The following is a 25,748-nucleotide window of genomic DNA, read 5'->3' on the forward strand; positions in this document are numbered from 1 at the left end:
TGTCTGTGATTGCATGATTCGTGAACAGAATCAAATTTCTCACACATCTCTATATGGTATACTGCTGTAAAATGCCTGGACTCTAGTATGATGAAAGGTGACATATACATATATTTTAAATAAATAAGGGAGCAATCCTATGTCCCCCGCCCCAGATAGCGTCTTAGGGTGGGGGCAGAGGATTGTTCAGTTTTTGGGCTCCGAGGTCAAAACAGGGCTCTCACTTCAGAAACTCTGCTTCCCCTCTTCCTCATAGCCAACACAGTTCTGGCTACGAGTTTCTCTAAATGAGTGATTTATTGCACAGTCGTGATTGGCCACTCACGGAAGTTTGTGAGTCCCTTACACAATGTTGTCCATCTCCAGGACATCTCCTGCACTTTCTTCTGGAAATGCTGGAAGTTGTTGGACTGTTTTTTCTGTCTAAACATGCATAGGATTGCACCCTTAATGTGTTTTAATTGTTGGTTATTGTTTTTATGCTTTTATACTTTGTAAGTCACTTTGAGTGATTCCTTTTTTGGATGGGAAAAGCAGGGCAAAAATCTGTTGTAGTTGTTGGTTGAAAATGGAGTGACTAAATACAAGAAAGGAAGGGGCCCTTTCTTGCATAGAAGAGAAGCTTTTTGGCATTTGTAGCTCCCCCCACCCCGCATATTTGCATGACAAGTTGCACCTGCCTAGACACCCCCCCCAAATACAAAAATCTTAGTCACCAGAGCCTTGTCCAGCAGCTTTGCATCTGATCACCCTAAGTTGCACCTAGCCACTGAGTCTTAAAACAATGGCTGGGTTCGGACAACACACTAATCAACCGGAGCGGGGAGGAAATAGGAACAAAATGTAAATCAACAGATGATTACCATGTTGTCCGAACCCGGCCAATGTGTCGATAGAGTGTTTCTGATGTTGTCAAATGTAGATCCTTTGCCAGAGAGGTCCGCCTGGCGCCAACACTGTATTCTTTTCATCGCCAGCTGAAGACCTTTTTATTTTCTCAGTATTTTAACACCTAATTTAACTTACATTTTGCTGTTTTAATTCTGTATTTTAATTCTATATCAATTTCTGCTGTGTGGTTTTATCCTGGTTGTGCTTTTTATACGGTATTTTGTATTTAGGTTTTTAGATTGTTGGTTGTTTTATTATGTTCCTCATGGTTTTAATTTTTGTGAACTGCCCAGAGAGCTTCGGCTATTGGGCGGTATAAAAATGTAATAAATAAATGAACAAATAAAATAAAATAAAAGGATTCTGGTCTCATTAATCTGGCACAGGAATCCTGAGGGTCATGCTACTTCACCAAAAGTAAGACATGTGGGGCCTTGATTTAGATGGAGACTATGGGGGTTAACCCTTTCCTCCCTGCTACTGTTTGCTCCTACAGAGGCTCTTTACCAAAAATAACACTCCCGGTTTTTGGGTGGATAGGTGGGGAGAGACAAATAACAGCTGTGGGGGTGAATTCCAGTGAGAAGATGGTGAATGGAAGACAGGATTAACCTCTTCTTTCCAGAGGTCCCAATACGGATCAGATTGTATAGAAAAGGGAATTTCAGCAGGTGTCATTTGTAGGCATGCAGCACCTGGTGGAATTCCCTCTTCATCACAACAGTTAAAGCTGCAGGAGCCCTGGCCTCTTTTCTATCTGGTCATGTTAGGCTGGGCTCCTGCAGCTTTAACTGGGGTGATGAAGCAGGAATTTCACCAGGTGCTGCATGCATACAAATGACACCTGCTGAAATTCCCTTTTCAATACAGCTGTTAAAGATACAGAAGCCTTCTCCTCCTTTTCATATGGTCACCCTAATCAGGACCCCACGTGGCTGCTTTTTTATGAAAGAATAAAGCAGCCAGTGTTACACACTTCAAAAACAGCAGCAGCAGCAGCAGCAGACTTAGGCTCCAATCCTATGCAAACTTTCAAAGGAGTAAGCCCCACTGAATTCTTTCAAAGGAATAAGCCCCATAGCTTCTGAGCAAATAGGCTCAGAAGCAATATCTATACAGGACCGCACTGTGGACATGGGATGCAGTTTGAAAAACCTGACTCATGATCTGTGTTCACCAGTGTGCTCAAAAGAACACAAAGTCCTTGGGTGGAGCAGCAGTTTATGGGTCGACATGTGGGCATCATTAAGGCTAAAATGCACCAATCTCCCTTAGAGATGGAATTAATTTGGCCAGCGAAGACCTCACGTGTGGAAGCATTCATAGAAATGGGATTTTGCAAATGTCTTGTTTTCCACAGAGCCCATGAAGTGTAAACCAGACCTTCTATAACGCCAGCGCTTGCAAAGATTTTAAAGAGCCAGCTGCATTGCGTTTCCTATTTACCACCACCCAATCCCGGCAAATGTTCGCTTCTGCACCCAGTCATGGGAGTCATCTCAGGCATGAAAGATATGCAAATGTGTCTGAAGCAAAAGGATGCAATCCTGGCTCCATTCAACTCAATGGAAAGTTTATTGGCAGCGTGGGCTTTCATCTCTCCGTTTGCTCTTAAGAGCCTGCCAAGGCTTTGAGTTCATTCAGTGCCACACTCCCTCTTCCTTCATAGCTCCGAGGCTTGGCATGACCCCCGCTCCCCTGAAAGGAAGGAAAATATTTGTCAGCGACAGGATGTGCCTTGAGAATTGTTACCAGTTGACTTGATTTGTTTTCAGGATGGGTGGGTGGCTTTCTGATATCCGTGTAACAATATTGACTAGGAACGGCAGGGATTAGCCTATGAAGAAGGGAGAAAAGCAAAACACTACCAACTATTTTTTTAAAAATAAATCACTTGGCTCGTTCAGACGACACTTTAGGCTCTGTGGTTAGTGAAACTGTGGTTCTCTGGAGTTAGCACTAACCACAAGCCATGCTGTTGCACACATCACTTTAGATTAGAGCTGCTAACCCTGCTGCAGACAGTCTAAGGCCATAGCTAGACCTAAGGTTTATCCCTGGATCGTCCAGGGGTCAAACCTGTTCATCTAGGTGACACACAGGGGATCCAGTGCTCAGGCAGGGGCGAACCCTGGATGATCCCAGGATAAGGTCTAGCTGTGGCCTGAGTGCGGTTAGTGACTTAGCAGGGTTAGCAAAGCACATTTCACAAGACACCTTAAACCCTGCTGCTTAACCAAAAGCCTTAACCAGCAGGGTTTAAGGTGTTTTCTGAACAGGCCCACTATCTGTTTAATTAAAACCAGTTCTTCAGAAAACCACAAGGTAAAAATAGGAGGTGAATAGTTGCATCCCGGAGATCCTCTCCTGTCTCTTGAACAGCTCTACAGCCACTAAAGGGGACATAAGGCAACGTTTACAGGCAGCTCATGAAATCTGGATGTCTTCACCATCACAACCAATACCATCACCTCTATGTTGACCATGCTGGCTGGAGATGATAGGAGTTGTATCCAGCACCTCTGGAGGGTGATAGGTTGGGAAAGGCTGGTGTAGAAACAGCGCCCTCAGGGTGATCTTGAGATGGATAAATGAAATCAGAGAGGCATCCAAATGAGAAAGTGTAATAATAGGTGATTTCAATTGCCCCCACATTGACTGGATGAATGCATGTTCCAGTCATGACAAAGAGGTTAAGGGAGTAATCCTATGCCCCTCTAGACAGAGTTGGGGGGGTCATAGGGTATTTTGGACTCCTGGATCCGAGGTTGGAGAAAGCGCTCCAACCTCGAATCCAGAAATCCGTGCTCCTGTCCTTTTTGCTGCCAGTGCAGAGAAATCAGTGCTCACCGCCTCTTTAAGCTCGCAAAAGCGACCATGGAGAGGAAGGAGAGGGGGAGTTCCCATGGGCAGGGACTGGGAGGCTGGCTCATGATGTATCCTCAGGACTCCCCTACTTCCTTTCCTCCCACTCGGCAGAGCCCCAGCTAGATGGGCGAAAAAGCCCATCTAGCCATAATGCAAAGTAGGAGGTGAAGATTGCCTCCACTGCTCCTTCCATTCTGTGTAGGATGCCCATAAGCTTCTAAGTTTGGAGACTTAGGGGCATCCTGATAGTATTGCACCCTAAATTTCTCAATGCCCTAAATGACTGTGCCCTAGAACAGTTGATCATGGAACCAATCAGAGGGAAAGGAACTCTGAATTTAATCCTCAGTGGTATTGCCCAGGACCTAATGTGAGATGTAAATGTTGTTGAACCATTTGGAAATAGTGACCACAGTGCTATCAGATCAATATATATATATTAGTGGAAAATTGCCAAGGAAGCCCAACACTGTCAAATTTGACTTCAAAAGAGGAAACTTCTCTAAAATGATGGAACTGGTAAAAAGGAAGTTGAAAGAGGGAGTCAAGAGGGTTAAATCCCTTTAAAATGCCTTGAAGCTACTCAAAACCACAACCAAAATGGAAGCACAGTTAGAATGCATACCACAGGTTAGGAAAGGTAGCATCAAGTCCAAGAGGTCACCAGAGTGGTTAACGAGCAGTGTCAAGGGAGGTATTCGAGAAAAGAGGACTTCCTTCAGAAAATGGATGCCCAGCCCATGTGAGGAAAACAAAACGGAGCACAAACTTGTATAAAGGAGTTGAAAGCAGGCAATAAGAGATGCAAAAAAAAAAAAAAAATCATCATGGGGAGCATTTAAATTCTTTAAAATTATCAGAAGCAGAAAACTAACTAGCGAGGTAATTGGACCATTGGATGACAATTGAGCTAAACGAGTACTAAAGGAGGATAAGGAGATTGCTGAGAAGTTAAATGAATTCTTTTCATCTATCTTCACTGCAGAAGATGTACGCTAGATACCTATTCCTGAACTGATGCTTTTAGAGAAGGGGTCTGAGGAACTGAGGCAAATAGTGGTGACAAAAGATGACACTTTCAATGGTATTGACAAACTGAAAGTTAATAAATCACCAGGTCTGGATGGTATCCATCCTAAAGTACTTATGAAATTGCTGCTCTTCTAATAAAAATATAAAACATGTCACTAAATCAGCCTCTGTATCAGAGGACTTGAGGATGGCCAATGTAACATCACTTTTTAAGTAAAGATCCTGGGTGGATCTGGAAAATTACTGGCAGTTAGCTTAAAGTCTGTTTTGGGTTAATTGGTTGAAAGCATCAGTAACGTTAAAATTAGCATATAAGCCCTGCTAAAAAAGAATCAGTATTGTCTGACTAAATGTTTAGACTCCTTTGTGAATGTCAATAAACATGTAAGACAGGGGTGATCCAGTAGATATTGTTTATTTGGACTTCCAAAAGGCTTTTGAGAAAGTCCCTCACCAAAGACTCCTGAACAAACTTAGTATGTGGCTAAGAGTTGGAATAAATGGTAAATTCTTCCAATGGAGGGATGTAAACAGTGGGGTCCCACAGGGATCTGTACTGGGACCAATCCTTTTCAACTTGTTCATAAATGATCTGGAATTAGGAGTGGTGATATGGCTGATGAAAGCAAAATTTAAAACAAAAAGGGATTGAGAAGAGCTTGCCAAAGAAACTCTCAGAATTAGGATAACGGGCATCAAAATGGAAAAGTGGTTCCATGTAAGCAAGTATACTTCACATATATGATAATAGGGTCTGAGCTAATATGTCAACCCGGTTTGCAGCTGCTGTGAAAAAAGCAAACTCCATGCAAGGCAAATTAGGAAAGGAATTGAGAATAAAACTGCCAATATCATACTGCTCTTATACAAATTTATTGCGAGACCACACTTAGAATACTGTGTACAGTTCTGGTCACACAAAAAGGACATTGTAAGAACTGGAAAAAGTGCAGAAAAGCGCAACTGAAATGTTTAAGGGGCTGGAGCATCTCCCTTATGAAGAAAGGTTACAACTGGGAGTGTTCAGCTTAAAGAAGAGGCAAGTGAAGGGAGACATGATAAAGGCGTACAAAATGATTCAAGGTGTAGAGAATGTGGATAGGAAGACATTTTTCTCCCACTTTTATAATATTAGAACCTGGGGTCATCCCAAGAAGCCGATTGGTGGGAGCTTCAGAACAGATCAAAGGAATTACGATTGTAAGACGCAGACTAATTTCAGTACCACCAACCGAAAAAAACCCATCCTAAGACACACCTGCGATTCTAAGACGCACCCCATTTTTAGAGATGTTTATATGGGGGAAAAAGTGTGTCTTAGAATCGAAGAAACAGGGTACTTCTTTGCACAGCGCATATGCACCCAGACAACATTTATATGCATATACAGGTGCATATGCCCAGATGACATTTAAATTTTTTGGAGAAGGTCTTGCTAGTCATTCCAAAATGTTGCCATGAAGAACCTCGATGGCAGGCCTTCTCTGTAGTGGCATCCATCATCTGGAAAACTTCCCCGTGCAGTTCGGGAGGCGGAAAATGTAACATCCTTTAAACACCTCCTGACAACACATTTTTTCACCACAGGCTTTCCCTGGTCTGTAATTGCTGCTAGGTTTATTTTGTTTTTACATGGTAGTTTTATACTTTCAAAGTTTTATATTATGTTTTCATCAGTTGTATTTTAAGGTTTTAATTGTGAACTGCCCAGATAGCCTCAGCTATTGGGCAGCATAAAAATACAATAAATAAATAAATAAGTTAAAACTGTGGAATTCACTGCCACAAGGGCTAGTGATTGCTATGAATTTGGATGGCTTTAAAAGTAGCGTGACCATATGAAAAGGAGGACAGGGCTCCTGTATCTTTAACAGTTGCATTGAAAAGAAAATTTCAGCAGGTGTCATTTGTATATATGGGGAACCTGGGGAATTTCCTCTTCATCACACCAGTTAAAGGTGCATGTGCCCTGCCCTCTTTTAAATCTGGGTCGCTCTAGTATAGCTCCTGCACTTTAACTGTCATGATGAAGAGGGAATTTCACCAGGTTCTCCATATATACAAATGACTCCTGCAAACTTTTGGGTTTCCCCCACTCCTCCAAGCCTGCAATAACTTGTTCTTATGCACAGTTGATTCTAAGACACACTTTTCCCCCCATATAAACATCTCTAAAAATGGGGTGCGTCTTATAATCGTGGGTGTGTTTTAGGGTGTTTTTTTTTTTCCTGTTGGTGATACTGAAATTAGTGTGCATCTTACAATCGAAGAAATACGGAATAATAATAATAACAATAATAATATTTCTTACCTGCCTCTCCACTTGGATCGAGGAGGGGAACAACAATGAATATAAAACACATTATATAAAACACATGAGCTTGCTTTTAGTACATCACAGTCTTTCTCAGCCTAGTGCCCTGCCAGATGTGTTGGACTACAACTCCCATAATCCCCAGCCAGCTGTTATGGGCATTGAAATCCTAATCCAACACATGTGGAGAGCAGCAGGTTGGCGAAGGATGCTATACAGGCTGTGTACTTAGTATTATTATTGCAATGACATACACTTTATATAAGATCTGTGTCTAGTCCAACATTAACCATGTCTGGCACGTAGCGAATTCTTCTCAGCCGCGACCATCCAATTCATTAACAGGCCCGCTCCGCCACCTACCGGCTGCTGCCGCGCATTGCACCCAGCGAAATACGCCTTGCAGTTGTTTTCCGCCGGCCGACAGCATTCTTCGTGGTTCTCTTTGGCGCCTTTAACTTGGACCATACCAACGTCGGCTGTGGGGGAGAGGAAGGAGGGCAGGGGTAGAACCGTGCCACATCTGTTTCTACGAAAACAAAACAAAACTCGGAGCCGCTTTCTGGGATCCCCAGAGGTCGAAGGGGGAGAGGAAGGGGGAAGCGGGAGCCGCGGGAAGGCGAGTGGGGGACCTCCCCGCCAAGGAGGCGAAGTAGTTCAGTCCCCAAGATGGCGGCCACCATGAAGAAAGCGGTGAGCGGGCTGAGGCAGGGCGGGACGAGGGGTGGCGGTCGTCGTTGAGGAGGGGAACCCGGCTTTTTTGTTGGTTCCCGTGCGTACTGGGCTCGAGGGAAACGAGCCATGTCTTAAGGGGGCCTCGGGCCTTACCGTCTTTCTTCCCTTCCTTGGTCTGCGATACAGAAACGAAGCAGGCTCGGGGCTGGTCAGTGCTTGGAGGGGTGGCCGCTTCTGAGCCCCCCACCCCACCCCACCAGACTCCAGCGCAGCCTTCCCCTACCCTGCGCTCTCCAGAGCTTTTGGACTACAACTCCCATCAGCCTCCCAGCCAGACCAGCAGAATGCTCGGGGTTGATGGGGGTTGTAGTCCGGGAAAGAACTCCCCCCTCCCCCTCCCCCTCTCCCTCCCCCACTGGGGAAGTCGTCCTTGTTGGTCTGTTTCCCGACGCATGGTGGAAACGTGGCCTGTTTTGACTCTGGGGAAGATACTAAAAGACTTAAAATACTTGAGAAGATACTTAGGCCAGCATTGCAGATAGGCCCACCCAAGTTGCTAGCCTACACTACTATTTCTTTCTCTTTTATACCAGCCTGCTAAGAAATGGGAAGCCTGCATGTCCTGGAGGAGAAGGCCCTTCCTCTGCATCCTGCTTGAAAAACACAGACTTCTTGCCCTTTAACATAGCCATCCCCATCCTGGTGCCCTCCAGATGTGTTGGTCTATAACTCCCAGCATCCCATGCCTGGAGAAGGCTGCTTTAACAGGCTCCCCCCCCCTTTTTTTTTTTTTAATAAAAAAAGCTTTCTATCAAGCTAGTAAAGGAGGGAGGGAGGGATCGCTCTATTGCTTCTCTGCTGTTCCACTTGGGTTCTGTGTTAGGTGTGGAGGAAGGATGGAGTGACCCATCCCTTCATTGCCAGTCTGCTCACTCACCTACATAAAATTCCTAGTAGCCTATGGTTAGCTTAAATACAAGGCTGTACTAGACCCCTTTAGGTTTCATCCCCCTTCCACCCGTAGGATCACAAAATTGTGGAGTTGGAAGGAACCACAAGGATCATTTAGCCCAACCCTCTGCAGTGTGCAGGAAAACTAATTAAACCGTCCATGCTCTTCTTAAAAACCTCCAGAGATGGAGAACCCACAACCTCCGTAGGTAGACTGTTCTACTGTTGTACAAATCTTACCATCAGGAAGTTTTTCCTGAGAGCAAAGGGGTAGAAGCAGCTTGATTTTAACGTGCATATGTGTTAACGGATTTGCATGAGCCACAAATAGCAGCGCATCCCATTCTTTTCCACCACCAGCTCCCTGTAACTTAATCTATTGGTTAGAGCAGCCTTCCCCAAGCGGCTGTCCTACAGATGTGTTGGATAGCAAATCCCATCATCCCCAGTCAGCATAGTCTGGTCATGCTGGCTGGAGATGATGGAGTTGTATTCCTAAAATGTCTGGAGGATGCTAGCTTAGACTGGAGGATGTCTGGAGGATGCTAGCAGGGTTAGAGTGAGACTGAGGAGCGCCAGGTTCAAGTCCCCACTCAGCCATGAAGGTTACTGAGTGCCTGTGGGCCAGTCACTGTTTCTCAGCCTAATCTATTTCACAGGGTTGTTGTGAAGATTAAAGGGGGGACACGATGGGTTGGGGCCAATGTGGCATGAGAGGAAATCCACTTGCACAATGGGACTTCCCCCTGCAGCCTCTGTGTTCCCCCAAATCTGCTGGAGGTTTTCCCCGATGCTCTGGAGCAGATTTAAAGTAGGCAGCAGGGGAGAGGGGAAAGCCAAACTGCCCAGGGTTTCCTTTCTACTGGCAGAACATCCTCATTGGATCCAACCCAGTGCCTGTTTACCCTACCCTGTGCCTGTTTGCATTCTCTTCCCCTCCTTATTGTTTTATTATGATTTTATTAGAATGTAAGCCTATGCGGCAGGGTCTTGCTATTTACTGTTTTACTCTGTACAGCACCACGTACATTGATGGTGCTATATAAATAAATAATAATAATAATAATAATAATAATAATAACCTCATGGGGTCTGTAGGTTTGAGCTCCTCAGAGGAAAGGTGAAGTATAAATGCACTTAAGACATACCTGGGCATTCTAAATAGCTGTGTTGGACCTAATATAGGTATTACCTAACTCAGCAGTTCTCAACCTGTGGGTCGGGACCCCTTTGGGGGTCGAACGACCCTTTCACAGGGGTCGCCTAAGACCATCGGAAAACACATATTTCCGATGGTCTTAGGAAACTGTATTGACTGAACTATGTCATGTATCATCTTTTGTATTATTAAAGCTATTGTTATGTATTATTTTCATTAGCAAACCATCCCATGACAATGGATCGCGTAGAGAAGAACGAAAATAATTTTATGGTTGGGGGTCACCACAACATGAGGAACTGTATTAAAGGGTCGCGGCATTAGGAAGGTTGAGAACCACTGACCTAACTGATCCTTGATGGTGGTTTTTTCCCTAATGGACCAACACTCTTCCTGCATTCTAGTTTATCTATCAAGATAATAAATGTTGCTGAACATGTTTTAGCTGAATTTGTTGTACAGTAAGTGCAGCCAGAGCTTGTGACATTTGCAGTCTGATCCTGTTCATCTTTCATGGGAGGTAGGCCTAATTAAGTTTAAAGGAAATTGCTCCTGAGTAGAAGTGCACGAGTAGCCTGCTGCTGATTCTAAAAAAGAACCTGGCTTTCCTTGGGTTGGTGATGTTGTTGCATATTTGAAAGGCACGCTCAGAAGACCTGATTCTCTTCACTGCCTGGTACTTTGTCCCTCTCACACAATGGGGAAAAATGCCAGGTACTTTACTGCTTCTTTTCCCAGAGTCATAGTTCCATAAATATATTTGTGTTCATTGAAAATGTGAATGGAAAAAGTTGTGCACATCAATATTTGGGAGATCAGTATTTATGGATTTGCCAATAACATAGGTGTATTTGTTATATGAATAACAAAAACATAAGAACAGCTGTGCTGGATCATCCCAAAAGCCTATTTAGTCCAGCATTCTGTTTACACAGCGGCCAGCTAGATGCCAATGGAAAGCCCACAAGTAGGTCATCAGTGCAGCATGTGCATCACCCAAAGATAATATATGGGGAAGCTTTAAACTTCAGATTCTTTACCCCAGGATTAACTAGGCTATTAGCTCTTTTAAAAAGTAAGAATTTCTGAAACTGAAGCAATATGGCTTTGGAACATAATGTACTGACAGTATTAAACTAATAGAACCTTGTTAGAGAAAACAACACTCATGATAATGGCTTTGCCTCACAGTGCTGCTGACATTCCCCCCTGCCCCCATCCCCCATTGCAGGTGGTCAGCTGTATACCTTCATGTTTATAGGGCACACTGTACTCCTATTTATTCAAAGGGTCCCGAAAGAGAAAATTGCCTCTTCTCCCCACCCCTCCCTGCGATTCTCTATAAACATTGACGCATGATTTCTTTCTCATTTCACTGTTTTCTGTGGAATCTGTTGTGTGTGTGTGTAAATGTCCTAAGAGGTTTTCCTGGAACTATCATGCTCCTTGGTAATGAGCCTAATGTGCCCTTATTTAACTGAAAAAGCAAATTATTGTCTCATGCAGTATGTTTATTGAGCTCTCTCCGTTTTTGTTGGTCTTACGCAGGCAGCAGAAGATGTCAATGTTACTTTTGAAGATCAACAGAAAATCAACAAGTTTGCAAGAAACACCAGCAGAATTACAGAACTAAAAGAAGAAATAGAGGATAAAAAGGTAACCTCTTTATAAAACCTCTTTATTTTCAGAGAGTAGCATTGGGTGACCAGTCCTCGGCCTCCTGGCAATTGAGCTATGGAGTGCCGCAGGGCACCATCTTGTCCCCAATGTTAATTAACATCTATATGAAGCCGTTGGGAGTGGTCATTAGGGGATTTGGAGCTAAATGCCATCAATATGCTGATGACACACAGCTCTATCTCCCTGTGACAACTGAATCAGGTGAGGCTGTGCAAGTCCTGGACCAGTGCCTAGACTCAGTAATGGGCTGGATGAGGGCCAATAAACTGAGACTAAATCCTGGCAAGATGGAAGCCCTGTGGGTGAGTGGTTCCCGAGTCCGGGAGACAGGCTCATTGCCTGTTCTGGATGGGGTTGCTCTGCCTCTGAAAGAACAGGTTCGTAGTTTGGGGGTACTCAAACTACGAACCTGTAGTTTGAGTACCCCCACGGCTCGGAGTGACTTTTACCATCTTTGGTTGGTTCGCCAACTACGGCCTCTCCTGGACAGGGATAGCTTGACCACGGTGGTACAGGCATTGGTAACCTCAAGATTGGATTACTGCAATGCGCTCTATGTGGGGCTGCCCTTGAAGCTGCTCCGGAAGCTGGAGCTAGTGCAGAATGCTGCAGCTCGGCTGTTGTCTGGCACTGCCCCTATCCAGCATGTAACTCCTCTGCTGAGGGAACTGCACTGGCTGCCTATTCGCTACCGGGCCAGGTTTAAGGTTCTTGTACTTGTGTACAAAGCCCTAAACAACTTGGGACCAGGATACCTGAGAGTATCCTGAGAGTTCTCCCTTACCAACCTGCCCGGTCACTGAGGTCATCCGAGGGCCTGCTCCTGGTGGTTCCACAGATCCATCCTCCGATTGGAATCCACCAGGGGAAGAGCCTTCAGCATGGTGGCGCCCCTCTTGTGGAACTCCCTGCCTCTGGAGGTCAGACAGGCTCCAACCTTGTACTCCTTTCGGCGCCTCCTGAAAACATTTTTATTCCAAGAAGCCTTTCTTTAACATGCAGCCTTGGATTTCTGTGTTGTTGTTGTTTTGCTTCTTTTTAAATTTTGTTTTAACTGTTTTATTCTGTTTTTATTTTCATTTTACCTTGTACACCGCTCCGAAATTTTTTCAATGAGGAGCGGTATATAAATATTCTAAATAAATAAATAAATAAAGTCTCTGGGAAAGAACATTATAACCTCATTGTAATGTCACTGCAATCCTAAGCACACTTATTGGGATGTAAGTCCCGTTTAACTCAGAGGAACTTCCGGTGTTATGGGGTGGAATTTTTTCCATTACTATTTTTTTCTGTAGACATTGTTCCACTGTTTTAGTAATGCATTGTTTCATAAAATTAGGTATTAGCATCATGATTGAATACAGTATAAGTGAAACTGGGCAACTGAAATGTATACAATATTAGTCAAATCTAAAATCAAAGTTGTAACTAACTTTTTTGAGGGCATATAAGAAGAGCCATCAGACCAGGGATCCATCTAGTCCAGCGTTCTGTCCATACAGTGGTCAACCAGGAACCCACAATGCAACAGCACCCTTCCACCCATGTTCTCCAGCAACTGGTGTACATAGGCTTACTGTCTCTGATACCATGGACGTAACAGAGCCATTAGGACTAATAGCCATTGATATCCTTCTACTCCAGGAATTTATCTAACCCCGTTTTAAAGCCATCGAATTTGGTGGCCATCACTACATTTTGTGTTAGCGAATTCCGTAGATTAACTATGGGTGTGTGTTAAGTCCTTCCAATCAGTCAGCTTCATGAAATGACCCAGGGCTCCAGTATTTTGAGAGAGAGAGAGAGAGAGAGAGAGAGAAGAGTCTCCCTCTCCAGGTTCTCTACACCATGTATAATTTTGTGCATATCTATCAGGTTTCCCCTGAATTGCCTTTTTTTCCAAGCTATATAATCCCAGCTGTTGTAACATTCTCTCATAAGGAAGATGTTCCAGCCCCTTGATCATTTTAGTTACTTTTTTCTGCACTTTTCCCAGCTTAATAATATCTTGACCAGAACTGGACACCGTAATCCAAGTATGGTCGCACCATAGATATGTATAAAGGCAGTAAGACAGTTGCAGTTTATACTCAGTTACAGGAGCATTGTGAGTTCATATAAAGCATTGTAAAATTTATATAAAGACATGGTGGTAGCTGCTGTGTGAAGAAGTGCTTTCTTTTATCTGTCCTGAATCTCCCACCAATCAGCTTCATGGAATGACCCTGGGTTCTAGTATTTTGAGAGAGGAAGAAAAATCTCTCCCTGTTCACATTCTCTACACCAATGCATTTTGAATCACTTATCCTTGCACTGACCTTGCCTTTTTCATTTCTGTGGCACATGGGAATTGATGCTTGAATTGTGCTCTGACCAAGATATCTTTCTTAAATGACCATAGCCAATTTAGAACTCAAAACCATATGTGTAAAGTTACAATGTTGATTCACAACTTGCATCATATGGCACTTAACACCAGTCTGTTAAATGATCTAGCAAAGTAACTGATTTCTTGACCACAGAAACAGCTTCAGAACTTGCAGGATGCGTGTGATGACATCATGATGCTTGATGACGATTCACTGCTGATACCTTATCAAATTGGTGACGTCTTCATTAGCCATCCCCAAGATGAAACACAGGAGATGTTAGAGGAGGCAAAGGTTAGTGCCTGTGGCTTTGTGATGCAGGAAGAATGGGCTGGGAGTGGGGAATCAGTCTGCCCAATAAAATGTACCTGGTTTGTTCTCTCTCTCTGATTATTATTTATACTAAATAATATTAAACATCCTGGTCTTTAGAGCTTCTTCATACAACAGACACAGCATACATGTTAATAAGGCATATTACCGAGTCACTCCCCTCCCCCTGCCAGTTTAGGAAGATGAGAAGCTGTTTTATTCCAAGTAAGACAGTTGGTCCATTTAATAAGGCTGTGCAAAGTTCGAACCTTGGATACTCAAATCCAAGGCCCGGAGGCCGTTTTGTGCCAAATCTGACATTTTAGGATGGATCTGCCATTTTCCTGGCCAGCCCTAAGCCTGGTACAGCCTACAGCTCCCAGCATGCAGTGCCCAGGAACACAGGGTAGACATGTCCTCGCTACGAGAGGACACCAACACTCTTGTGAGAGGACACAATCTCGCGAGAGGAAGCCGGCAGTGGCAGCGGGGAAGCCGATGATCGTGCTGAGGAGTGGGCGATTGCGTGCCCTAAAATGTCGGTTTTGGCACAAAATGGCCTCCGAGTCTCGGATTCGAATCTCCGAAGTTCAGACTTTCCACAGCCCTACCATTTAGCCCAGTATTGTCTTACCTGACAGGCCTGGGGTCAGCACTTGACATAGTGGGGCAGAGGCCAGGGTTCCATTGGGCTCACTGAGGCTGAAACTAATTACCACCATCCTTTTTTCTTTCATGTTTAAAGAACATATTTTTTACTAGGGTGGCAGGCTGGCAGAGTTCAGACTGGTACTTTGAAGTGAAGAGAACCACTGAGCGAGGCTGCAGCTCCCCACCACTTTTATTTCCCTGGAAAGCCTCTGGGCGCTGTCATAATAATTTACATATTTGGGATCCCAATATAATACCCTATTTCTTCGATTCTAAGATGCACTTTTTTCCCCATATAAACATCTCTAAAAATGGGGTGCGTCTTAGAATCGCAGGTGTGTCTTAGGTTTTTTTTCTGTTGGTGGTACTGAAATTAGTGTGTGTCTTACAATCGATGGTGCCTTACAATCGAAGAAATACAGTAGTTCATGTATTTACTTATTTTTATTAGGGTGGTGGGCAAGCAGAGCTCTAAGGAATTCTGGGAAAATCAAGATGTGCTGCAAAATTCTTAATAGTAGATAAGAGGGAAACAGAATCTAATTTGGAATATTAAAAATAAGTATTTATTTTCATTGATTTGACCCTAGGTTCTTGTGTTACCCAAGGCCCCTAAACTAAGCCAAAGTATCGTAGAGTCATAGAATAGTAGAGTTAGAAGGGGCCTATAAGGTCATCGAATCCAGTCACAAAGGGACACTGCAAATATGGCAAAATCTCTACTTGGAAAGCACATCCATGTAGGCTCATTTGACAATCTGCATGCAAGTTGGACACTGTCCTCTACCTGGAAATTCTCAATGCATGGGGCTTTGCTGTTTTCCAACTGGTTGTGCTCAGACCTTCCTATTTATTACTTTATTGTAAAAAGCATTAGACTCTGCCAGATTTGACATTGTCTGGTCATATAAGCTTCTTATTTTTATTGCTCAGCACCCCATGAGCCTGAGGAAGATCACAAATGTTTGTTTACAGTGTCTGCCATTTATTATTGTTTGACCAGTAAAAACAATTGTTTCTTCTTATGAGAGTTGGCTGTTAAAAGACATTTTTTAAAAAATGGTTTGTTTGGGTGACTAGCTTTTTATTTTATTTTTTTTCTCCCAGCAAAACTTGCAGGAAGAAATTGGAGCTTTGGAGTCACGAGTGGAATCTATCCAGAGAGTATTATCAGACCTTAAAGTGCAGCTTTATGCAAAGTTTGGAAACAATATAAATCTTGAGGCAGATGATAATTAAATATTCTAGAAATGGTATTTTGTTTTTTGTACTAATTATTCCCCTCTTTTAAAAATGTTTTGAGAAGCCCCACGTATTCAAGTGTTTTTTTAAAAAAATTACATCCACTTATCTGTTTCATGTATTTAATGAAAGAATTATTATTTTGCATACCTATAATTATTTATGTTTTAAGCGAATAGATTCAAATTTTGCTGGTTGCAACATCAAGAGTGGGTTTATTGAATAACAACAAGAAGAATAAAAGTCAAGCAAGCATACAATATTTTGTGCCTAATCTTTAAAACACACACACTGAATTTTTATGGCTATCAATAGAAAGCAGTTCAATATAACAAAAAACTGCAGTCAGATTGAGCATAAACTAGAGATTATTTTCACATTCAGTAGACGTCATCAACCTAGTAAATATTTACTGACGGAAATAAATAAATACCACGTATGGCTACTTTCACACGTCAGGCAAGAGAGCTTTTCCGAAAGGATGAATTGTGACAGTGAGGGATGGGATCCGGACAACACACTAAACTATAGTTAGGCCGCTACACCTTTTGCAGCAAATGGCTAGTGAGTGTGTTTAATCTGTGGTTATGTAGACACCATGGTTCAGAATGGTTCACATGACACACTAAGTAATAGTTCACAGGACACGCTAAGCCATAACGCTTAGCTCAAAATGCTTAACCACCGTGGCTTAGCGTGTCGTCTGAACAGGGTCTTTGTGCATGAAATGACTGGGAACCATGTTTTCAAGAAAAGATCTTGTTTAGACATTCCCTTTAAAATGTCTCCCATTACTTTCTGGAGAAAAAATTGGATGTTGTGAATCTCTTTCGAAGTGTTAATGAAAGTGTCTACCTTTTGGTAATCATATTTAAGTACAGTTGATTTAATGGTAGCAGGGATTGTGACACAGAGACTGAGCTGTGACCCTGGAAGTAGCCAGCTCAAATATCCCCTTTGCCATGAACTCACTAGGTTAGCTTTCCCCAACCTAGTGCTCTCCAGATGTTTTAGACTGCAAGTCCCATGATTCCCAGCCAGGAAAATCACTCCCAGTTCTTCCTCCTACCACACTGAGCGGTTGTGAGGGTTAAGATACTGAAGTGCGTTGAACACTTCACTGCCACCACAGTGCTTTGGCTGTTTGGTAGGATTTACATTTTAGAATAAACGAACACTCCAGAATTTCCATGGTAATGTTATTTGTGGCGTTCTTGTGCCACACTGCTGCCTCCTTCCTTCAACTCCTAGTCACTGTATAAGTGGCAAGTGATAAAAATGAAATGCCTGGCTCAGCTTTCTAATAAGACCAGCCCTGAATTTTGCATTGCATTTCTAAATTCAGAATTGGTCTAATTAGAAATCCGAGTCAGGTAGTTTGATTTCATCACTTGCTACTTATACTGTGACTGTTGATTTACCAAGTGTCATAGAAAAATGGAAAGACAGGGTCCTCACAGTCTAGTGATGCATGAGGGAAAGGAGTTGTGGATAGAGCAAAAAAAAAATTAAAAATTTATGTCATTCAATGCCATGTGTATTTGCAATTAAATGTCTGGCATACATACATGAAAACAATCTTGGGATACTGTAAATGACTTTATTGATGAAAGGCCCAATTTCAGCCTCTAAAATTAGGCCTTCAAAGGGCTGTAAAATGTCTTCAGAGATTGTCTTGTACTGTAAATACTAACGACTCCCCAAAACAATCTGTTATAAGAATCTGCATACATTTTTATAACCCTTTGAAGGCCTGATATTACAGAAAGGCTGAAACGTGTTGGGCTTTTCATCAATAAAGTCTTTTCCGTTATTCTGTCTTACTCACCTTGGATGCTCACCCGCCTTGCACCTTGGCATACATACAGAAAACCTTGTGATAAAGCTATATACAAATCAGACATCAATTGCTGATAATCTTTTAGATCAGCCTTCCCCAGGCTCTCCAGATGTCAGACCACAACTCCCAGCATTCCTGGTAATCGGTCACAATGGCTGGGGCTGATGGGAGCTGAGGTCAAAAACATCTGGAGGGCACCAGACTGGAGAAGGCTGGTTTAGATTATCTTGTGTGTCTTTGGGGCTAAGGAAGCAACTGCTGTTTTGATGGTCCAGAAGATGGCACTAGAGTGCCAGTAATCCCCAATCACATGCTGAGAACAGTGTTAAAATAGTGATCTGTTAGAGAATTGCAAATACTTTTTTGTGAGTATATAGGTTTGGAGTAGAGGTTTAGACAGATTTATGGAGGCTAGGTCTCTGGCTAATAGCCAGGAAGGCTGTATGGAACTTCCATCTTCTCAGAGGCATTAAGCCAATCAATGCCAGTTGCTGAGATATTCTCTATTGCCCTCATGTCATGCTTAGTGATTTCATAGAATCATAGAATAGCAGAGTTGGAAGGGGCCTACAAGGCCATCGAGTCCAACCCCCTGCTCAATGCAGGAATCCACCCTAAAGCATCCCTGACAGATGGTAGTCCAGCTGCCTCTTGAATGCCTCTAGTGTGGGAGAGCCCACAACCTCCCTAGGTAACTGATTCCATTGTCGTACTGCTCTAACAGTCAGGAAGTTTTTCCTGATGTCCAGCTGGAATCTGGCTTCCTTTAACTTGAGCCTGTTATTCCGTGTCCTGCTCTCTGGGAGGATCGAGAAGAGATCCTGGCCCTCCTCTGTGTGACAACCTTTCAAGTATTTGAAGAGTGCTATCACGTCTCCCCTCAATCCTCTCTTCTCCAGGCTAAACAGGCCCAGTTCTTTCAGTCTCTCTTCATAGGGCTTTGTTTTCAGACCCCTGATCATCCTGGTTGCCCGCCTCTGAACACGCTCCAGCTTGTCTGCGTCCTTCTTGAATTGTGGAGCCCAGAACTGGACGCAATACTCTAGATGAGGCCTAACCAGGGCCGAATAGAGAGGAACCAGTACCTCACAGGATTTGGAAGCTATACTTCTATTAATGCAGCCCAAAATAGCATTGGCCTTTCTTGCAGCCATATTGCACTGTTGGCTCATATTCAGCTTGCAATCTACAACAATTCCAAGAATCTTCTCGTTTGTAGTATTGCTGAGCCAAGTATCCCCCATCTTGTAACTGTGCATTTAGTTTCTATTTCCTAAATGTAGAACTTGGCATTTATCCCTATTAAATTTCATCCTGTTGTTTTCAGCCCAGCACTCCAGCCTATCAAGATCACTTTGAAGTTTGTTTCTGTCTTCCAGGGTATTAGCTATCCCACCCAATTTTGTGTCATCTGCAAATTTGATAAGCAAAAATGTTCCCTGCACCTCCTCATCCAAATCATTAATAAAAATGTTGAAGAGCACTGGGCTCAGGACTGAGCCCTGCGGTACCCCACTCATTGCCGTTTCTCCAGTTTGAGAAGGTTCCATTGATAAGTACTCTTTGAGTCCGATTCTGTAGCCAACTGAATCCACCTAATAGTTGTTCCATCTAGCCCACTTTTAGCTAGTTTGTTAAGCAGAATGTCATGTGGTACTTTGTCAAAAGCTTTGTTGAAGTCAAGATATATGACGTCCACAGCATTCCCACAGTCCACAAGGAAGGTTACCTTATCAAAAAATGAGATCAAATTAGTCTGACAGGACTTGTTCTTGACAAATCCATGTTGGCTTCTAGTGATCACCGCATTGATTTCAAGGTGTTTACAGATTGACTTCTTTATAATCTGCTCCAGAATTTTCCCAGGGATGGATGTCAGACTGACTGGTCTGTAGTTCCTAGAGGTATCTATCCAGTCACTTGGGAAGCAGGATCCTGGATTAGATTGGATTTGCCCATCAGAACTCTTCTTATGTTTTTAGATTTTAAACTCTTACAATCTCACCTGTACGACAGAAAGTGGTTTGGATTATCTCAATCATTCAGTTCAGAGTTTTAAACAAAAATAAAGCAGCCACAAGGGAAGAAAATAGCAAAGTGCCATGTTACTTTGCTAATGCTGTTGAATAGTAGACACCTGGAAGACAATTTGTTTATATCACTTTTACTACACTCTTGGAGTGGCAGATTTATAATTCCTCACGTGGTACCTAAGGTTTCTGGCGCGGCCACATCTGCTTAGCTTCAGCAGTAAAAGTGCTTCACGTGCCTTCAAACCATTCTGTGGGCTGAAGCTTATAATAAACGAGAGATCCATTTTATATTCTATTCTTCCTCTGGGGATCTCCCATATCCCTCTTACAACTGTCATGTGAATCGTTTAGGGCCTCTCTTGTTTATGTCTAGCATTCTATTGACTATAGGAGGTAGTTCATGTTTCTTTTTGAAGTAAGTGATGGCTCTGTAAAATGACCTGCTGTGTTTTCAAATGGCATTCGTTGTCTGGTTTAACCTATCAAGGGAAGCATTATGGAATGCAGCTTGTGCTTTATGGGTTAGTGTTATTTCACCTCATAAACATTAGCTTGGGTTTTTTTTCCTTAGAGAAGATGACCCTGTCAGACGACATGCTAAGCCATGGTGGTTAAGCATTTTGAGCTAAACATTATAGCTTAGTATTTCATTTTAATCATTCCTAGCCATGGTGGCTATGTAGCCACGGTTTAAACATGCTCACTAACCATACGCTGCAAAAGGGTTAGCAGCCCAACCAAGGCTTAGCATGTCGTCTGAACAGGCCCAATATCTTGACTAGCACAGAATTCTGTGTGAAGATCGCACTGCGCATTAAAAGTGCTTCTAGGCAAAGCTTGTATAGCACCATCGACCTGCCTCATTCATTGAAATTTACAGGGGTCCAGATGTCGTCTTCCACTTATAACCCTCCCATGTTTTCCTACAGCTTACACCTGTTCCATTACTGCATAAAATCCCTTGAAGAAAAAACAAACATGGAATTGCTGCACGGTGCCTTCTGATTGGTAGCATTAGGCACCTTCCAACTGGAAGCAACTTATGTTTAAAGAAGGTGTGTGAAGCCTCAGGCTCAGGGGCTAAATCCAGCTCAGTTGGGGTCCACATCCAGCCTTTTGGGGTTCCCCAGATGGTCCCACCCCTTCCAATGGCCCCATCTCCTGACACCTATCACTGGGTGATTTCCCAGCTTTTGTGCCGTCTTTTTTCCCATTGTAAAAAGTTGAAATACCTCTTTTATAGTGATGATGATTTCTCACTTTTTCCCCTCTTGCAAGAAACCCAAGGTGGCTTATGTGGTCCTCCTTTCGATTTTATCCTCCCAACAGCCCTGTGCGGTAGGTTACACTGAGAGTCTGTGACTGGCCCAAAGTCACCCAGTGAGCTTCCATGGCCAATTGGGGTCTAGAGCCCAGATCTCCCAACTCCCAGTCCAACACCCTAGCCGCTACACAACACTGACTCTAGTTACTGGCAGTAAGAGCTTTAACCTAAAACATGCTGGTATTTTTGGTATCGCTGTCTCTCACCCGGCTTTTCCTTTGCCCCGCGGGAATGGAGCCCCCGAGAATTTGGCCCCTGGGTTGAAAGAAGATCAACATCCTAATTTAAAGGATGCACTATCAAGTGCAAAATTTTTTTAAAATTCATATATTTGCTGAAACCCTCTCCCTTGATGCGTGATGGAAGGTCCACTACAGTTAATTGCAAGTTCCCTGCCCTTGTGTTCAATTAAATGTCTCTTACAAATCTCCATTGTGTAGTTTTGAATGCCTTTGAGCATATCATATATGGACCTATGCAACTACAACATCTTTTTTTAGCTGGCATCCTGTTCAGCCATACGTCTGCTGATCTGTGAAAAGGTAGCTGCTCTGATGTTGCTGAAAGCTCCTCTCTCTGTCTCTTTCCTCCTCCTCTTCCTTCTCCATCTGCTCCTCCTCCTCCTTCACATTCATTGGCCGCGTTTGGATGCCAGGATAAATCAAATCAAATTTTATTAAGGCAACCCAGCATGGGTTTTAGCCAGATACAAGAATCATGATATAAAAACATTACATTACATTACATTACAGCATTGTATTAAACTTTCAGAATAGTAAACGGTTGGTTAATCGTCAACTCACAGTTGGTTATTTTGCAGGTACTCCTCCACACGATAAGAGAAATAACCAACCGTGAGTTGGTTATAAGCAACTGTGAATGGATTATTAGTTGACTAAGGCCACAGCAAGACCTAAGGTTTATCCCTGGATCATCCAGGGGTCAAACCTGTTCATCTAGGTGACACACGGGATCCAGCGCTCAGGCAGGGGCTAACCCTGGATAATCCCAGGATAAACCTTAGGTCTAGCTGTGGCCTAACTCATCCCCGGCCCTCCCTCCTCCTCTCACTCCTTCCGCTTGCCTTGCTGCCAAAAATAGAGTTCTGCCATCTCAAGTACAGAAGTACAACATCTCAAGTACAGTGGCAGCCACCACTTTGAATGCTCTTGCCTAGCTGCTCTGTAGTTGACAAAAGTAACCACTGGTGCTCTCCACACATCCCAATAACTAACGGTGGTATAAATAACCCACTCTGCACATTGTTGGTTGTGTTATTTTGGCAAAATAACCCACCATGGGTTAAAAAAAATCCCACCACATGACACAACAACCCACTGTGAATTATTGAACCCATCGTGAGCTATTTTGCTGTCCCTCTCTCATCAATGTGGTACAGCTAGGGATAAATTCCAGGGACCCACAGCTGACCCTGCCCTGCCCCAGTGATCAGCTGGTGATTGGGTCAGTGACCAATTTGCCTCCTCTATTCATGGACCCTTCATGTTACATGCAGTTTGTCCCTCAGCCATGTTGTGAAATTCTTGTTCTGTGTGTGTGTATAGAGTTCATACATTTTCAGATGCAAAAGGCCAATAGCGTTTTCTTTAATCACTCAACAATGCAACCAGATTGTCTCTGGAAACACAAGGGCAAATAAGTCAGCACCAAATAAGGCTTATATTAACCTTAACATGCAAAGGCATTGCTTGAAACGGCTAGAAGAAGACAGCATGCTCAATATTGGCCTTTTTTCAAAATTAGCACTTGAGGGTAAACTAATAAAACTTGCACTTTGATTCAAGGTTGTGTTTCTTCAGTCTGTTGCCCAGTAACATGATTAAACCTTTTATACACAAAAAGAAACTTTGGATCTATGGGTAGTAGTCAAAGGTGTCCCAGCGCTAGTGCTGGTAACAATGTTGTGCTACAGTAAAACCAATGTTTGCACAAGTAAGTAGTGCAATGAGGAGAAATGACCAAAAAAAGAAGAAGGGGTGTGTGATTTTTCTTCAAATCAAAGCATGTTCTCACCCTGCCCACCTACTTTGAAAGGGGGAAAAATGGCCCCGAATTTTGGCAGTAAATCATTGCTTTTTCCTGTTGCATTAGTCAAATTGGTTTACACTAGCACAATGTCATCGCTAGTAGTGGGACACTGCTGGATGCAACCCAACTTTTTCAAAAAGCGGAAGTTGACTTGAACGTATATATGAGCCAGCCCGTAACTCCCAACATCCCCAGCCATCATGTGTACTGGCTGAGGATGATAGGAGTTGTGGTTCAACACATCTGGGGAGCACCAGGTTGGAAAGGCTGCTTGGAAGGTTGTTTTGGTTATGGAATGGCTTCAAGATGAAGTTCATAATTGTAAACATGAAATACTGATTATCAGCATCTTATTAACATCCAGAATGTTGATAGCAAAACAATTACGATACTTTCTGTGAAAGAATGGCTCCAGAAAATGAGGTTTCTCGCAATTATAAGGATGAGTACTGCAATTATACATGCTCATTCTGGCATTTATTTTACTTTTAATCTACCCAATAACAGACGTTAATGCAATACATTTGTGGAGGAATCGAAGCCTGCTTGTGGACTATTTGGAAAATAAGCGCTATCTCCAGTATCAGAGACAGTAAGCCTATATACACCAGTTGCTGGAGAATATGGACTATAGGGTGCTGTTGCAGCCATGTCCGGCTTGTAGGTTTCTGGTTGACAGCTGGTTGGTCATTGTGTGAACACTGGACTAAATGGACCCTTGGTATGATCCAGCATGGCTCTTCTTATGTTCTTAATATAAATATGCAAATATAAGCTATGATACAGTAAGTTATGTTCATGTTTTCTGGGTGGGTACAGATAGCATAAAATGCTGGTTTTAGAAATATGTGCTTTTTCTATTTAATGATTTTCTGTTTCCTCGTCTTAATATGGACTATTTAATGGTGTATATCATATTCTGTACGTATTTTTTCTTGCAAATAAATTACTAAATTGACAGTACCGTACCAAAGGCAGTGCTCTAAGACACAACTTGTGCCTTGTCTTCTATTCAGCTTCTCTTCTACCACATCTCTGCATTGGGAATGACTGAACCAACCAATTGTTCACAATGCATTGGCTGACTGGAAGGAGGCAAGGCCAGAACAGTGAATCAAGAAGAGGTGCAACGTGCAGCTTCTGCCATGGATGGGTGCTTTGACCTTATAAAACCTTTAATTTAGGGAAGGGCACCACTTCGTTTCTAGATCCGAATCCCAAAATGAAGCGGGCCAAAGCAGAGCCGAAGTGCTTCAGGCCACTTTGGCACAATCCGGGACAGTGGCAAGCTGTTGCCCCCTGCCCACCAAGCGGCTGGGACTTCCCTGACTTGTCCACTTGCACCTGGCAGCTGCCCATTCTCCATGGGAGATACCATTTTTAAGGAAGATGGGGGCGCTGTACTGTCATCAATCTAATGTTGCTCATAATGGTGGCCATAAAGGGCCATTTCCAAGGGGGCAGCGGCTCACTAGGTTTGGGGGGGAGTGGGGGGGGAGTCTGATGGACTTCTGGTCAGTCTTGCACCCGGCTTTCCCAGGCGCCTGCTAAGCATCTGCTTGGAAGTTGTCCAGGAAACCCTAACATCTGTTCCACTTCAGATGTCTGGATTTTGCTTTGGATCAAAAGCAGGTCACACTGGGTCTGAAACAGACTGGGCTGATTCGAAAGGGTCCCTGCACAGCCCTACTTTAATTGCTGAACTAATTTATCTCTCATGGCATGCTAAGCACTCCAGTCACCACTGGAACATGGCTCCTCAGAGCTTTTCTGAAACTGAATTCTCTCAGGTTGCAAGAGTCTTCCCTCCCCTGCTCTGGAACAACAGAAAACAACTTTGTGCCATCCATGTGACAGCCCTTTAAATATCAAAAAGTTAATTATGCCTCGTACAAAGAACGATTTTCCGCTGCCTGTCGTGAATCTACAGCTTGTCGATTTCATTGGATGGTAATATTTCCGGTATTATGAGAGAGGAAGAAAAATCTCTCTCTCTCCCTCTCTCTCTCCCTCCCTCCCCCTCCCCACACTCCCCACGAATAATTGCATATCCCTCCTCACCTATAGTCATTGGTGGAGGTGTGGCTTTTGTGCTCCGCATGACCCATTGCCTCTCGTCATGATTAGCGGAAGCAGAGCTAAGTTTGCAAAATAAGCAAAGAGATGTAAATAGATGTAATGATGTAATCCATCAGCACGGTGGAAAGTGTCCAATGTCCCGTCGACTGGAAATAAATCTTGATCTTGACATAAAGTGAAATCCAATTTGTGCTCGTTGATTGGACGTTTGTCACTTCAGACACCATACTTGTAAAATCAGGCACCAAGCAAGCTTTAGCTGGTGGAGGTGATTAA

The 25,748-nt window shown here is 43.3% G+C and overlaps 1 protein-coding gene across 1 annotated transcript; it reads left to right on the forward strand.

Annotated features, from left to right (window-relative positions):
- Positions 1-7,695: 7,695 nt before the first annotated feature.
- Positions 7,696-16,407, forward strand: PFDN4 (prefoldin subunit 4). The gene is made up of 4 exons (XM_063120516.1): positions 7,696-7,798; positions 11,439-11,546; positions 14,096-14,236; positions 16,013-16,407. Exons 1-4 carry the CDS (start codon positions 7,775-7,777, stop codon positions 16,142-16,144), a joined length of 405 nt encoding a protein of 134 aa, XP_062976586.1. The 5' UTR covers positions 7,696-7,774; the 3' UTR covers positions 16,145-16,407.
- Positions 16,408-25,748: the final 9,341 nt, after the last annotated feature.

The sequence above is a fragment of the Elgaria multicarinata genome, chromosome 1, assembly GCF_023053635.1.
Source record: "Elgaria multicarinata webbii isolate HBS135686 ecotype San Diego chromosome 1, rElgMul1.1.pri, whole genome shotgun sequence".
NCBI classification, from domain to species: domain Eukaryota; kingdom Metazoa; phylum Chordata; class Lepidosauria; order Squamata; family Anguidae; genus Elgaria; species Elgaria multicarinata.

Bases quoted from the DNA above. Each gene is read 5' to 3' on its own strand.
- PFDN4 (XM_063120516.1), top strand. From the start codon at position 7,775: ATGGCGGCCACCATGAAGAAAGCG. The intron at 7,799-11,438 runs GTGAGCGGGCTG...GGTCTTACGCAG, and splicing joins CGGCCACCATGAAGAAAGCG to GCAGCAGAAGATGTCAATGT. The intron at 11,547-14,095 runs GTAACCTCTTTA...TCTTGACCACAG, and splicing joins AAGAAATAGAGGATAAAAAG to AAACAGCTTCAGAACTTGCA.